Source organism: Panulirus ornatus, chromosome 39, assembly GCF_036320965.1.
Source record: "Panulirus ornatus isolate Po-2019 chromosome 39, ASM3632096v1, whole genome shotgun sequence".
In the NCBI taxonomy this organism is placed as follows: Eukaryota; Metazoa; Arthropoda; class Malacostraca; order Decapoda; family Palinuridae; genus Panulirus; species Panulirus ornatus.
This window is the reverse complement of record NC_092262.1, coordinates 11,598,989-11,615,721: the sequence shown is the minus strand read 5'-3', so window position 1 is coordinate 11,615,721 and position 16,733 is coordinate 11,598,989. Positions and strand designations below refer to the sequence as shown.

Here is a 16,733-nt window from a genome sequence, read left to right as displayed (position 1 = left end):
TTTTAACTGTTATACTGTATATAAAAGTGGATTCATAGTCCTTCACTATGTATAAAAGTGTACTGATGTAATTGTACATTGCGCTAACTTTTCCTTCAAGACACATTTATAGCTAACCACAATATATTGTTGTATTGGTACCTTCTTATTCATTTACCTTGTATATTTTAGGTTGGCCCTTCAATCTGCTGATGAATATAAGAATAGTTTCTGTCAGTAAAAAAAGATTGACTGCATGTCTTTCCATCGTGAGTGTAAAGATTCCCCTAAACTAAGCACGGGCTGCTTCCAGCGACAGCTCATTCTCAGGTGTGCCATTACTGCCGCAGGTTGGATACGGGTGTGCATAGGATGCTGTTATTGGCACAGGGCAGCCCAAGTGTAAGTGTAGTGCATTGGGTTCTCTCAGATGAACGTGTGTGTTTTATAAAATGTTGGGCATTGCTTCATCCCAGATAATTTCAGTTTATGTTCTCATTGTCAACCTTAGATTACTGTAGTGAGAAAAATGGGGATGGGGGAGAAAGAGTCCTTTCCCTGTATTCTCTGTGTGTTTTAGGTGACTAAAAGGGGTGGGAGAGGGAAGGCTGGAAATCCTCCCCTCCTGTTTTACTTTTCCAAAAGAGGGATCAGATGGGGCCAAGTGAGGATTTTCCCTCTTAAGGTGCAGTCATCTGATCTTGATGCAACACGGGAAATAGCAAATGTGTATGACAAAAAGATTATATAAAAGGATTTTGCATGTTGAATATATAATATAAAGTGTGTAAGTTCAGAATATTTTCATTAATTTAAATGGTTTAGAAAGAAATTACCTTCTTTCATTTTTAAAGTGATTGTAAAAGACTAGCAGATATGCAGTGCAGCAAAAGTAGTTCACAATAATAAAGTGCTGTTTAGACTCTATAGATTTTAAGGAAAGGAAGTAAACATAAATGATTTGGAAAAATACAGGAAAGGACAATTTATGTGAGAGGAAATTTGCTTTGATAATTTAGAAAACTTTAGGAAAGTCAGCTTAACAGATGAACTGATGTAGGACAAATATGAAAACCTTGGAGTTACATTTACAGATAAAAGTATTCAGGAGTTTCAAAAAAGGAATTTCGGTGCACAGTGTCATCACCATTGTAAATGCTGCCAGGAGTTACATTTGATAGTTGTACAATATTGATGAGAAGTGAAACTACTGCACAGTCCTTCAGCATAGACAAAATATTTACTGCTCATAAGGTTCACTTGGTCGAGAAGCAGGATTTCCACCTCTTTAAGAAGTTTTACATTGATCTTTCCTACTTTTCCCATAATACCTGGATTTTTTTTTTTTGACAGTTTTGGCTTTCTGGAACCATTAACATAAAAGCTTATTTTCCTTTACAATTCCATTGTATATTTGAGATGCATTCTTACCAATATTTTTGCCCCAAAAGTTAGGACCACAGAGAATCTTTTCGAACATGTACAATGTACATTAGGTGGATCCCCTGATACAGCAGCTCATTTTCTGACATTTCACTATAATGTAGCTTGGGGAACAAATTCATTCATCAGAAGGGTAAATCTGGCTATGGTGGAATTTTGAATTGCTATCTTATAAAGTTTTGTCTTTTTAGAAATAGAATGGAACGAAAAATATTGATTGGTCTGGGCCAGAACATGCAGGAGGATGAAAATAGTGAATGGGATAGAGTGAATTGGAGCAGTGTATTATGCAGGGGGCAATGTGCTGTCAGTGGACAGAACCAAGGCATGTGAAGTATCCAAGGGAAACCAAATAAAGGTCTGTTAGGCCTAGTTGTGGATAGGGGGCTATGGTTTAGGTGCACATTACAATATCAAGAATGGATGTGAGCAAATGAGGCATTTTCTTTTTCTGTTCCTGGTGGTTCTTAACTTATGTGGAGAATGGCAAACAAGTATGAAACAAAGAAAATATATATATATATATTTTTTTTTTTTTTTTTTTTTTTTTTTTTATACTATATATATATATATAGTTTGTTGTTTTCTCCATCAGTAAGCTGGTGCAAGGAATAGCAGAATGGCTTCATTTGCCCAAATCCATTCTTATCTGTCAGGCATAATGCACCAAAACAGTCTCTCATCCGCATCCAAGCCCCATAGATCTTTCAGTAGTTTCCCTCGACTGCTTCTTATCAACAGCACGTTGCCCCCTGCATACCACATTGCTCCAATATACCCTATCCTATGCATATCTCACATTTTCATTAAGGCCCTGATCCCTCAAAAACTTTTTCACTCCATCTTTTCATCAACGTTTAAGTCTGCTCCTTTTCATTGTCTCCCTCCACCTCTCACATCTTTTATGTCACTCTTCTCACTCATCCTCTCCATATGCCCAAACCATTTCAGCACACCCTTTTCAGTTCTCTCAACTATACTCTTCATACTATCCCACCTATCTCTTACCATATCAATTCTTAGTTGATCAATCCTCCTCGTGCCACTAATTGTTCTCGAGCATTTTATTTCCAGCACATTCATTCACTTTTGTACTTTTGTCATCTTAGGTCAGTGCCTCTCAACCATGCATCAATACAGAATGATACACCATCAAATATGCCCATCTTTGCCCTCACAGACAATGAAATGTGTTTCCACTTACCTCATTGCATCCATCTTCACCTCATCACCCACCCTTTGGCTCACTTCAGCCCTCATGGTCCCATTTACCGACATGTCCACTCTCTGGTAAATGAAACTCTTCACTTTTGCCAAGTTCTCTCCATTCAGACTCACAATCCAACTATCTTGTCTCTTTCCGTTGCTTATCTTAGATAAGGCTTTCAGCACCTCTTCTTTTTTCTCTGAACGACTTTGAGTTGAACTTCTTACCTTGCGTATCTCCACATCTGGCACCCTGTCATCGAAAAACATTCAATAATCCTTCAAAAAACTCACTCCATCTTTTTACCTCATCTTTGCCTATTATTACTTTCTAATTTGCCCCTATCCGTGATGTGACTATTTGTTCTCTTTTTCTTCCACAGTGTCCTTTAAAGATATTTTCTTATTCTCCCCAAAGTTTGATTATACTTGCTCACCCCACATCTCATTTGCTCTGTTTTGCATCATCCCGTGCACTTTCCTCTAGACTACTGCTTTCTCATGTATTAATCCCAGTCACTCAAACTCCTACCTTACAAGTAATGCTCATACACTTCTATTTTCTTTTTCACTAGGAATTTGACTTCCTCATCCCAACACTCACTATTGTTTTTCACTTGCCAACCTCCCACATGCCACATACTTTTCTCATACATGTGCTGTCTTGTACTTTCCAAAATACTCCCATTCCTCACTCACTCCTGTAGCTTCATTTTGTCTCGTCCTTTGCAGTTCTAGACTTGATCTCCTGCTTTGTATTCATAGAAACTTCTTTTCCAAGCTCACTCATATTCACTATCTTCTTCCCACCCATAACATTCCCTCTTTTCTTAAAGCCCCAACAGCTGTTTACCCTCACCTTTACCAAGTCGTGATCAGACAACCCACCAGCTTCCCCTTTCAGCTTATTCATAGCCAAGAATTTCTTGGTTTGCATGCTTATCAATTAGCACCATCTACCCCACTCATCCCTGTATATGTCCCTCTTTTTTAAACCAGGTATTTCCAATCACCAATCCTCTTTTCAGCACACAGATTCTCAAAGTGCACTCCAGCCAGCCAGCATTTGCAAGGTATAAGAGAGCATGAAACAAGCATAGCAGGATAAAAAGGAGGAACAAAGAAAGTCCAAAGAGAATATTGTGCTCAAGGCAAGTGAAAATTCAAAACTTTTCAGTAAATTCATCAGGAGTCTATCTATCTGTATCTCTGACACTCGTTCCTTTTAGGAACTCCCTCGAGGGGTGGCCATGGCTATAGAGTTTCCATAACTAGTGATCTGTGCCACTTCTTATCCTTTAATGCCTCACCCTTAACAGGCCACTGGCAGAGGGCAAGTCTAGCACAGTGTTTGCAGAGGCCGCTACCTAATGTTCCTCCTGACAATTCTCCCTGATGTTCCTACCTCCTACTACTACCTAATAGTCATACCTAAATGTTCCTACCTCCTACTTCTGTCTATTGCTCCTACCATTTTGCCAAAAGGCAGGGCTAGCACACAGCACTCACCACAAGAAATCTGTCTGAGGATGCAATAAGCTCACTGTTCTTATTTTCTCTTTGCTGTGGTGCTGGATGTTTTGGCTCTGAGTGAAACGAAGCTCAAGGGTAAAGGGGAAAAATGGTTTGGGAATGTCTTGGGAGTAAAGTCAGGGGTTAGTGAGAGGACAAGAGCAAGGGAAGGAGTAGCAGTACTCCTGAAACAGGAGTTGTGGGAGTATGTGATAGAATGTAAGAAAGTAAATTCTCGATTAATATGGGTAAAACTGAAAGTTGATGGAGAGAGATGGGTGATTATTGGTGCAAATGCACCTGGGCATGAGAAGAAAGATCATGAGGCAGGTGTTTTGGGAGCAGCTGAATGAGTGTGTTAGTGGTTTTGATGCACGAGACCGGGTTATAGTGATGGGTGATTTGAATGCAAAGGTGAGTAATGTGGCAGTTGAGGGAATAATTGGTATACATGGGGTGTTCTGTGTTGTAAATGGAAATGGTGAAGAGCTTGTAGAATTTTTGTGCTGAAAAAGGACTGGTGATTGGGAATACCTGGCACATGGAGAGAATGAGTGAGGAAAGATTGACCAAGAGGATATATGTGTCGGAGGTGGAGGGAACGAGGAGAAGTGGGAGACCAAATTGCTTGCACGCCTTTCACCCTCCTACATGTTCAGGCCCCGATCACGCGAAATCTTTTTCACTCCATCTTTCCACTTCCAATTTGGTCTCCCACTTGTCGTTCCCTCCACCTCTGACACATATATCCTCTTGGTCAATCTTTCCTCATTCATTCTCTCCATGTGACCAAACCATTTCAAAACACCCTCTTCTGCTCTCACAACCACATTCTTTTTATTTCCACACATCTCTCTTACCCTTACATTACTTACTTGATCAAACCACCTCACACCACATATTGTCCTCGGACATCTCATTTCCAGCACATCCACCCTCCTGCGCACAACTCTATCCATAGCCCATGCCTCGCAACCATACAACATTGTTGGAACCACTATTCCTCCAAACATACCCATTTTTGCTTTCCGAGATAACGTTCTCGACTTCCACACATTTTTCAAGGCTCCCAGAATTTTCGCCCCTTCCCGCACCCTATGATTCACTTCCGCTTCCATGGACTGAACCAGGGCGTGAAACATCCAGGGTAAACCATGGAAACTTCTGTAGGGCCTGGATGTGGATAGGGAACTGTGGTTCAAGTACATTCCACATGGCAGCTCATGCATGGATGTGAATGGATGTTTCCTGGCACTACCTCACTGATGCAGGGGGTGGCGATTGGATGTGGGGAGAAGAGAATGTGCATGTTGTTTGTGCATTTGTACCATTTCTTTTGGGACCGGTGGCCTCAGGATTGGACGACGGAGAGCAAGTATGAATGTGTACATATGTATATATGTAAATGAACGGCTGTGCCTTTCTTCGTGTTTCCTTGCTCTACCCATCTACCGCGGGAAACTGCGATCGAGTGTGTGTGCGTGTGTGTGTATATATATATATATATATATATATATATATATATATATATATATATATGTTTAAGGTAGATAGATAGGCATAGACTAGTCTATCAGGTTAACTTGTTTTCTAAACAGAATTATGCAGATGACATAGAGGGAAAACAGTCTAACCTTAGCTTAGGAACTAATTCGATTGATAATGCACAGTAATTAAGGATAAAGCATGGTGGCCAGACAGATTGTATGGAAAACCATATTTACTCTTGGATATATAATATAGGGTAGACTCTTTAAGTTAGGATATAATTAAGATTAGATATACTTTTAGGTTAAGGTAAGTGCTGTGTATATGGTTGGATCGGAAGGATTTAAGTGCGCCATTCGTTGAATATACGTAGGAATGAACCTATAAAGATAAAAGGAAAAGTTAAATCCATAAAAGACCGTAGCACCGAGACGAGTGCAGGCCATTCTGGAACATAAATTAAGATTTCGGGTCTCAAATATCTTGGAAGTTTCAAAAGCACTTTATAATGGGCAAGAAGATACGAATTCATGATAATAGTAATTTGCGTTGTTTTATTCATTGTAAAGAAACATGAAATTAAGGTCCAGTTTGACGCCGGTAATAAGATTATGATATCGGAATCTGAATCCGGATTCCATGTTTAACCGCGCCCTCCTCACCATGTGCCAGTACGTCACAGGAGGATCGCCGGTAATGCGATCCAATATAGCATCCGATCCTACATATATGGACACTATCGTTCAAGTGATGGATCCGAACCCTTTTCATTTATTGAACACTATTTTGGTTTTGTCACTGATTGCCCGTGTGTCCCTCCTGTAATAATGAATGTGCCAAAAATAACTGTGTCTTAGGGTCGGACCGCGCTCGCTGGTGGGTATTAGAACCTTCTCGTGGGTTGTGGAGTTCGATGTATATATATAAATCATAGAACTCGAGGCCGATGTGCTCCAGTGGCTGCTGAGCTTTGGCTAAGAGGAGAACATATAACTCGACGACAATTTGGGTCTTGTAGGATCAACTTGGTGAATTTTAGAAGGTTAGTACCCTCTCGTGGGTTCTCAGGCGTGAATTGTGGTAAGGGTATGCCTTCACAAATATGTCGTAGTTATTCTATTAAACAAATCTATGATATATATTAGTACTAAATGCAATTGTTTCAGATTTGCAGCAGATTTAACATTCATGTTGCCCTGCGTGTGAAGGAATCTCTGGTAAATCTCTTATTTTGTCCATAATCGGACGTGAATGGATCAGTTACCAGTAAATAGATGAATAAAAATGGCTAAGTTTGATATTACTGTTTAATTACACATTTCTGTTGGTTGGCGTTCTTGACAAGTGACGCTTTCATAGGCCACTAGGGGTCCAAACCCCGCATGGGTTCGAATCCCGGTCCCGACAGTCGGTCTTCAGTCAACCTAACTGTTCATCTCATAGTATGGGATGACTGATAATCGAGTACCTAGCTTCATTCTCATTTACACGGGGTAAACTTTGTGGCTAAAGCCTCTCACCGCATAGCAAACACATTTTCATATGAAATTAAGTGCATTTGTCTAGGATGAATATGAACATCCTAGACTCTCATGCTTATTCTCCTCTTGACCAATGCATGATATCAATTCTCGTGTGCATTACATCCTCGTAATGAGATAAACCTCATCCCACAGTACTGTTTTTTGTGATTGTACATCAGTCCTTCGGCACCATTGAAGGTCACTTGCATATTCAATAATTTTGATGTTTGGGTCATTATGTTCATTGTTTGAATTTAGTTACAGGGGACCTGCATGTATATAAAGAAAGAACTCGTAGTCATATTTTTTTTATTTCCAGGGTCAGGATGACGAAAACAGGTGCTGAGATGACTACACAGCAGATGAAGGAGGAAGGGAATAATGCATATAAGAATGGTGACTGGGGAACTGCTATAGACAAATATACTCAGGTGAATATAGAATCAGTTTCATGAATTTGTCAATAGGCTTTCATACTAAAAGTGAATTATGCATCATGATAGTCATTTCGCCCTTCAAGTTCATACAGGTGTTCCCCACATGTAGAACAGGGAGTCCCAGCTTAATCCTCTCAATTGGTTCCAGAAAAACAGAGTATTATGTGAAATAGTGCTAAGAGGAGGCTAATTTGCTACAAGAAGTAATGTAAAGAGTTGCAGATAACTACAAAGGCCTCCTCCATTATAAAATTACATTAGATGAAAATATATAACTTCGGTTATATTGGGTAATTATTGGTACTGCGTTACAAAACTGTACAGTATTGTGAATTGTATAAATAACTTGAAGAATGATTGCTTACGTTGAAGAAGTTAGCATACCTTAAACCTATCAACCTGCTAGCATTAAAAGGCTCAACTTTAGATACCCCAGGATAATCTTTCTTAGGATTTTCTTGTAGTCTCCACGCCTTCCCTTGAATAAGCATTAAACTCGGACGCATACAGCAGCATTTAGTTGTATCCTCAGTCTAAATTTATACTTGAGAGCCTTTCCATTTATACAGTTATTGTTTAAGGTAAGAGCCTATATAGGAGTTGCAATCTTTCCACATTCTTTTATTTTTCTTTTCTTTTAAACTATTCGCCATTTCCCGCGTCAGCAAGGTGGCGTTAAGAACAGAGGACTGGGCCTCTGAGGGAGTATCCTCACCTGGCCTCGTTCTCTGTTCCCTTTTTTGGAAAATTAAAAAAAAACGAGAGGGGAGGATTTCCAGCCCCCCGCTCCCTCCCCTTTTAGTCGCCTTCTACGACACACAGGGAATACGTGGGAAGTATTCTTTCTCCCCTATCCCCAGGGATAACATTCTTTTATATATTCTGTATATTTATAACTTGTCCTTCTTGTTGATCCAGCCAGTCATCAAATTGTTCATCTGCTTCAGTGTTTTATCCTTCTTTACATCCAATATAACCATCCAATTTAACTGCCAAGAGCCTATGATTATAGGAAATAGTGCTAAGTGGAGTAGGGTATCTTAATGAAATGAGCACAATAGCAAAACATCGCTGAATGAAGAAGAATCAAGTGAGAACTGTCCATGTATACATTTCCAGAAAATGTTACTTTAAGAAAACTCCATTTTCCCATAGACATTTGATATACAATTTGAGACACATTCCAGAGTCTAATCTTTTTTTCCCTTACATTACTTAAATTCTGCTAAGTTGCATAAATGACTACTTTGCACTGTTAATGTAGTTGTAAAGTAACTGTAGTATGGTAAAGGTAAACACACAAATAGTAGGTGGTGTGTGTAAGGATGGCTGTTTTTTAGCTCGCTGTAAAGTGTTGTCTGTTTGGAACTCATTTTGACAGAGATGGAGTTCTTTAGAAAGTTAGATTAGCTTAAAGTACATGTACTTATAAATTTCGCCGAGATTCCAGTGTATCAGAGTGCATTGTGTTCGAAAGTGCCATTGGAAATTGTTCAGCAAATATGTTAAACTAACTCAGGGACTGTCTTAACTGAATCAGTTTCCTAATACCTCAACTACTTTGAAATTTAACTATGCTGCACTTCAATTGGTATATGTTAGTTTGTATTGCACATATATCTAATTTCTTACTAGACTAATTGTGAAGTGCAGCTTTTTTTAGGTGATTGATAATCGTAACAGTGATTATATTGTGTATAGTTCGTGTTGTTAATTCTTTTTTCTACAGGCTTTGTCACTTAGTACGGAAGAAAAGGACCATGCAGTTTTATACAAAAATCGTGCTGCTGTGCATCTAAAAGTTGATGATTTTGAAAATGCTGTGAAAGATTGCACAAAATGTAAGTTCATCATTTCTTTTGGGATTCATTTTTGTGTAATATGTGTATATAATCTTTAACAGTATTATGAACATTATACTGATACTGATTAGAACATGTGGTTTTGGAAATTAATTCTCCGTTTTAGGAACAATGCATCTCGGAAATTTTGTATAATTATTGCAAATTTGGGTCAAGGTCTTCAAGTAAGTACAGTAAAACCACCATTTTGTATTTGTCTGTGGTATCTGCAATGAACACATTTCTGGCTTTCATGAGTTCTAGTGTTTAGTTATCAAATTGTTGAATAAAAGAAAAAGGATCAAAATTTCCTACCGTTTGATGCCTCATGAATGATGTTTTATGAATGATTTTACTTTTTTTTTTTTTTTTTTAATGCTTCAACCACAAAAAACTGTTATAGTGAGTTTTAGAAGCAACTTGTAAACATGATACCAGAGAAAAGATAGACAAAGATTATAACCACATTTTGTAGTGCTTTTAATTAGTGTATGTTCAGTATATGAAATACCTTTTCATGATACTTTATGGAGATATGATTTGTACAAGTTTTACGAGAATGTTGTTCATGTACTTGTGAAGGAACGATGGGAGAAAAAGTTTACCGTGAAGCTGGATAGTGCAGGATGCTGCGGGACTTGCTAGGCACAGTATAGTGTAGTTGAATTTTATGCTGAATGAAAGGGATGAGGTAATGGTAACAGGTAGAGAAGAGCAGAAGAGAAGGATAGGGTATTGTGAAGGACGGTTGAATATGTTAAATGATAGGGAAGCAGATGAGGGATATCTGGTTCATGGATACATGCAAAGCAAGAGAGTCATGATAGGTGATTTGGTGAAGAGTTAATGAATGCCTTGCATAAGGTGAAGTATGGCAAAAAGGTTGGAGTGGATGGTATTGCAATTGTATTTCTCAAGAAAGGGAGTAACATAATGTTGATTGGTTACTTAGGATTGTTTTTGTATGTATGGATCAAGGTGCCTGAGGATTGGCAAAATGCTTGTGTGGTGCTGCACCACTTTATAAAAGGCAAGGGTGACTAAAGTTGGTGTTCAAACTACTGAGTTATAAGTTTGTTTAGTGTACCTGGGAAGGTGTATGTGAGAGTGGTGATTGAGAGGGTGGTGGCATACACAGAACATCAGATTAGAAGAGGGGGAACAATGTGGCTTTAGGAGTGGTAGAGGATGTATGGATTAGGTGTGTGTTTCAAAGAGTTTACATAAAATACTTAGAGAAGTGGATGTGGGATTTACAGATCTGGAGAAAGGGTATGATACTGTTGAAAGAGATGCTTTGTGGTGCTATTAATACTGGTGTGGGAGAAAAGCTGCTTGAATCATTACAGTTTTTTTATCGAGAGAAACGTGTTTGAATGGGATGAGAGGAGAGCAAGTAGTTCCAGGTGAAGATGGGTCTGCAGCTAGTGTGTATATCACTGGCTGATTAATAATCTCTTTATGGATGGGATGGTGAGGGGGGATGAATGCAAGGGTCTTGGAGAAAAGTACAGGTAAAGTTGCCTTGTGCTGATGACAGTGCTGATGGCAGATTGTTGTCAAAAACTGCAGAAAATGGTGTCTTAAGGAGTATTATGAAAGGAGAAAATTTGAAGTACATGTGAATAAAAGGAAAGTTATTAGCTTAAGTAGAGAGAGGGAGATGTGTTGGAAATTATATGCTTGAGGACAATATGTGGCTTGAGGTTACTTACTTGAAAAGAAAGGATGACTAAGAGAAATTTTTGGTTGTAAGAAGAGTATGTATCAAAGAGCTGGAGAGGGTGTGCTGAAATGGTTTAGACATATTGAGAGGATGAGTGAGGAGGGGATGACTGAAAGGGCATACATGCTGGAAGTGGAGGATACAAGGAGGAGGTATAGAGTGAGATTCTTTTAGTGATCAGGATACCCTGTGTTACCCCAGGAAGTCTTCCAAGAGCTTCAATACTTAGGGAAATGATTAACTCCTTTAGAGGGTAGATCTTTGACAAGACTGTATTCCCAATGATACAGCCTTGCTGAAGGTGACTTTTCACCCATGGTGTAACCCCATGCAGGCAGAGTCTACTTACACCAGTCTTTGTCTTTGGTGTATTATAGATAATAGCTGCCAGTGTACGAATGCATGCAAATAAAGCCATTTGTTGTTTATTCCCGGTGCTACTCCTCTGAGTTGGGAAGGTAATTAGATAAACGTGGTGAAAAAACTTATTCCAATGTCATTGATTTTGTATTCTTTTCAAATGCTAGGTCTTGAACTGTCTCCAAAAGACCCCAAGGCACTTTTCCGTCGAGCCCAGGCTTATGAAGCTCAGGAACAGTTTGAGAAGGCTTATGCAGATGCCAGGGCAGTCCAAGCTGTTGACCCTAAGAATAAGGAAATTCAGGAAATGCTGTCAAAATTGCATAAGATTGTGCAGGATTTAGTAAGTTAGATTTATACTCTATTTATGATATTTTTATTATGGTTTTCTGAAATATTAAGATTTATTCAGGCTCTTGCAGTAGATCCTTAAGAGATGATAAGTGAGGAAATGAATAGTATAGGCAGAGTTCACATTTAGGGCAGGGAATTGCCTTCCCAAATCTGCATGGGATCCAGGGAAGGTTTTTTAGAAATCCATGTCAATATTTATATTTAGTGTTTATTGTTTATATTTAAAGCTTTGATTTTGATTTATATGAAACTTGTGGTTAGGGCAGTCTTTAGATTCATCCCAGAAAGTAGTAATAATGGAACTCATTAATTTGATGAAATTTAGTAATAAATGCCCTTGCTTTACATAACTGTTGCAATGGACTGTCTTATTTTCTTTGTCTGTAATGGGTAAATCCTCTACTATAAGCTTATTTCATTGTGTTACATGTAGGCCAAGGGCAAGATAAGTCACAAAGTCAAACTTTGACCTCCCAAAAAATAGATTGCCTCCTTTCAGACACTGACAACAAGTACAGTAAATAATATTTGTTTGGTGGATGGAAAATGGTGTTGTAGTTCAGTGAGCATGAAAGTTGCAAATACATATTTTGTACTTCAGAATATTCACGAGGTCATTAGAATATGTGGTAGACACGCATGGAAGACAGACTACATGAACATGATTGCTGTGTTTCTGATAAGAAAGAAAATGAAAGGTTGCGAGCATTATGCTTGGTTTGTGGAGGGTTAGCCAGGGGTTTATCATATCGCATAATAGTATTATGTTGGTTTGCCTTTTATTGTAGATGGTATGTGAATGACCGATTGTGAAAGATTAAAGTATAGAAATTTAAGAAAGTTGAAAACTAACCTTAAAAGAATTTGAAGAAACAGAATGAAGTAAGTTTGAGGTAATGTGAAGGCAGCTAAATCTAGCACAGTAATGTGTTGAACTGTTTGAAAAGATTGTGGAAAGCGAAGTGCAGCATTGGGAAATGTGAATTAAAGTTTGTTAATGAGAAAATGAGTTTAGAAGAAAAAGCTAAACCTTCCCAAAATTATGATAGGAGGGCAAAGAGTGTATAATATAAAGCCCCAAATGGAAATGTGAAGATCTTGCATACTGAAAAAGGGAAAAAGTGGGTAAATAGGTACAATGTAGAGAATAGTGAGCAAGTTTGGAAGTAGGTAAATGGAAAAGATGCTGAAAGAGATGTTTACAGTATAGCAGGAGTTAGATGGGTGCTGGTATTTTCTAAGGCCTCCTTCTAGAGGGTCCTACAGCCCAAGGCTGCACATTTTCCAATAGCAGGGAAATGTGAGCTCCTTTGGAATGAGGAGTTGTATGACGAGACTAATCCCATCGATACTGTCTTGCTAAAGTAACTTTTCATTTGCCGTGTAATCTCAAGCAGCTGGAGTCTGGTAATACCTCACTTTACATACAAGTGAACATACGGAGTTTTATGGGAATGTTTTGAGTTTGATTTTTTTACACAAAGATGTGGTGTTGGTAAATAGAATTTTAGGAGTAATTTGGTATTTTAAGTTGCATTAGTTAAGCTTTTAATTAGGGCATTAGAATGTTTTGTAAAAATTTAATAAAAGTGGACATTTATTTTTCCTTATAGTGTGTGATTATAGGTATCTTTGTTCTTTACAGTTAGAAGAAAAAACTAAAACTTCAGGGAAAGTTCAGCAGCTCTTTGAAATTCTTTTTGATCCAGGATGTGAGAAAGACAAGAGAGAAACATGTGCCAATAACATGGTTGCTCTGGCCAAGGAGAGGGCAGGTATGTAACAATGTGCATATTGTACTGTGGCAAAGGATGATAATCGGTTAGCAATAAGATAAGTAATTATCTGTTTCTCGTCTTTGTTTTGCAAGAACCGTAACAATTATCTACAGTTTACAGTAAAATAGGAATTGGTATAACCAGTAACCCATTGATTGTGGCTGCTTGAGATATTAAGTGCATATCCAGGGTAACTCTTGAAAAGTCTCTCTTTTTCTGGTAAAAAAGAAGATAGACTGTATTTTTTGGCTTATAAGACACACCCCGAGTTTAGAAGGAAATACGTTGCAGAATCCCTTCATTTCATTCAAGCCTATGATATTTATTCCAACCATTGTTAGACAAAACTATCAGCTTAGCATACCTTGACCATGTCTTTTCCTAAATCTGACACTTTTTTTTTTCAAAATCACTGATACTGCCTGACATGGTATAGGTGCTGGGACTGGCTTATTTTTACTATATAATGATAGATATGATATACAAGAATTTGATTTGTGTATTCCGTTTTTGGGAACACATCCCCCATGCACAAGGAACGATATGATAATCAGATTATATTTCATCTCGTCAAACTTAAAACAAAATCCTCCTCTTGCTAAGAAAGTGAGTTACAAGTGGGTGATCTTTGGCATATAAGAAACAGGATGACTATCAGGCACATTGTTCAGAGAAAAGAGTGCATCTTGTATGCCAGAAAATATCTGGACATCTTAAGGCTGTAAAGATGATGTGGAAGTTGTCAGACGCATGATGACTGATGCTCATACACACCTGCCAATAATTCATCCACTTTGGCAATTAGAATTGGCTGGCTGCCGAGGTGATGTATTTTGGAGAAGATATATTATCAATGAGTGGGCAGGCTGTGCTGGCGATGCAGGAGATATAGAGCTTATATCATTATAGGAACATGATTGTTACATATGTAGTGAGCTTATCAGTTGAATAAGTGTTCATGCTGCAATGATGTTATCAGTACAATCTCGGCTTGCAGTTTTCATAATTTTATTTTTCAGATTAATCTATTAAAAGATGCATATCTGGGTGACACAAACACTATAAAAGAGTAATCTAATTTGATGTAATGAAGATCCAACTTGATTTTGTAGAGCTGTTGATCAGAAACTAAAGTATAGGACATGCATAAATAGAAGAGTGGATGTGTTGACTTAGCTCCATATTTTAACATGAGCTGAAATTGATCAAATTAGTAATCTTTCCACAGGAATAAGAATGTAGCATGATGAAAGCAGAACTAATTTTCAAAAAGTAAAGTTCCTGTGTGTTCGATCATATAGATTTTCTTTTCCAATAAATTTAGGTTGAGATTGAATGAAATGAGAAATTTCACTTATTATTGTAGATTTGTTATCCTTCGTCTTAAGCTAAATTTGAGAATGTACTTAAATGTGGGTTAATGCTGTGCTCCATCAGGCACAAGCAAGTAGTTAGTGATCTCACCAGTTATGATATTTCTTATTACTGCTAGTGGTGCAGGAAGTGAACGACCTTCCCAAATTTGATGATGTTCTGCCTCAATTTAGAAAAGCCAATGAATGGAACAGTAAATTGGATGGTTGTATGGTTATGTCATTTGGGTAACCTTTGAATGTGAGGTGTGAATCTATATTACAAATATCTCTACCTGATTAGAATTCGTCATTTTAGTGAGGCAAAGCTTAAGTACTTAAGCTGCTCAGATTTATGGATGAATAATTCATCTCTATCATCAAACACAAACCGAGGATTAGTGAACTAAGTTGTAGTACTTGATTAGATTAGAGTCCAGGGTGATTGCATGAATCTGTGATTTAGAAACTAAAGTAAGGGACAGACATGAGGTTCCTTGCGTGTCGTAGAAGGTGCCTAAATGCGGTAGGAGCAGGGGGCTGGAAATCCTCCCCTCCATTTTTTACTTTTTAAGAGAAGGAACAGAGAAGGGGGCCGAGTGAAGATGTTCCCTCTAAGGCTCAGTCCTCTGTTCCTGGCGCATCCTTGCAAACATGGGAGATGACAAATATGTACGAAAAATAAAAAGATCCATCTTGGAACTTTAGCTCTTGGTCACTAGAATAAGTAATTGCACCATATTAAGTAAAACTCCAGCATGATTTAATGAAGCTTTTTTACCTTTTTTGTGGTATAAACTAAATTTCTTTATGTACATACGGTATGTCATGACCTACTTCCATCTTTGACAGCTAGCTAAGGAATGTTGAAGTGAAGAATCTCATTAAATCTGTCCAAATCTGATATGCTTGTAATTTGCAAATATAGTGCAGGATGTTTACACAATTGATATACTTTATCCCCTCCCAAAGAATGGAAGGGGTATTTAGATCACATGTAGCATTGTATTATTTAAACTTGAAATGTGCAATTAACTGATTGTTGACACATATGCGTATTAACTGTTGTACAGTACAGGTGAGGAACTTGAATTAAATGTGATAACTGGATTTTTATCAATATTTATATAGATGTGATATAGAATTTGTAGTTAATGAATAAAAAGAAATGAACATGACATCAGTATGATCATTGAGTAAAATTTTTAGCTGTCTTTTTGTGAGAACTCATTAGTTAGTTGAAAAATGTCATTTCCTGTTATTTTGAAGCAAGAAGACTGACTATAATTGAGTTATAAGTACCTTTGGTAGAAAGTTGTTTAGTGAGCTTACCAACCTCCAGTAATAATACAAAGTACTTTAAAAATAAAATCTCTTGCAGGTGCTGAACTGCTGCTGAAGGAGAATGTAGTGGGTCGAATTGTGCATATGTTGAAAGCAGAGAAAAATCATGAGATCAGAGTTGCCTGTGCAAGAACCCTATCTGAATTTTGCAAGGATTTAGAGAGGGTAGGTGCTTTGCATTTGTATTGGGAATATACTGCTGCATAGACTACTAACAGTATGATAAGTCAGCCACATACTGAAAAAGAAGTGGGAAGAGGTAAGTCATTTTTTGATGGGAGCAGTCCTCTGAGGACTGTCAGATGATGATGGGAGCAGCTTAAAAGTTACAAGCACCATTCAGCAAGCATTCATTGTATTTTTTTGTAAGCTGAGAAAGCACAGGCTGCT

General features: G+C 37.9%; 1 protein-coding gene across 3 annotated transcripts in view; it reads left to right on the top strand.

The window, feature by feature from the left end:
- The first annotated feature begins 241 nt into the window (after positions 1–241).
- The window catches only part of unc-45 (unc-45 myosin chaperone), a 34,474-nt gene continuing 17,982 nt past the window's right edge, over positions 242–16,733 (top strand). The window contains exons 1-7 of one of the 3 annotated variants that reach the window (XM_071685078.1): positions 242–381; positions 3,657–3,779; positions 7,471–7,582; positions 9,318–9,429; positions 11,683–11,858; positions 13,515–13,644; positions 16,381–16,508. In XM_071685078.1, coding sequence (XP_071541179.1) covers positions 7,478–7,582; positions 9,318–9,429; positions 11,683–11,858; positions 13,515–13,644; positions 16,381–16,508 — 651 coding nt within the window. In that variant the 5' untranslated portion in view covers positions 242–381; positions 3,657–3,779; positions 7,471–7,477. Of the gene's footprint in view, positions 382–3,656; positions 3,780–6,416; positions 6,671–7,470; positions 7,583–9,317; positions 9,430–11,682; positions 11,859–13,514; positions 13,645–16,380; positions 16,509–16,733 lie in introns of those variants that run through there. The other 2 variants (XM_071685077.1, XM_071685079.1) reach the window with 2 other exon arrangements.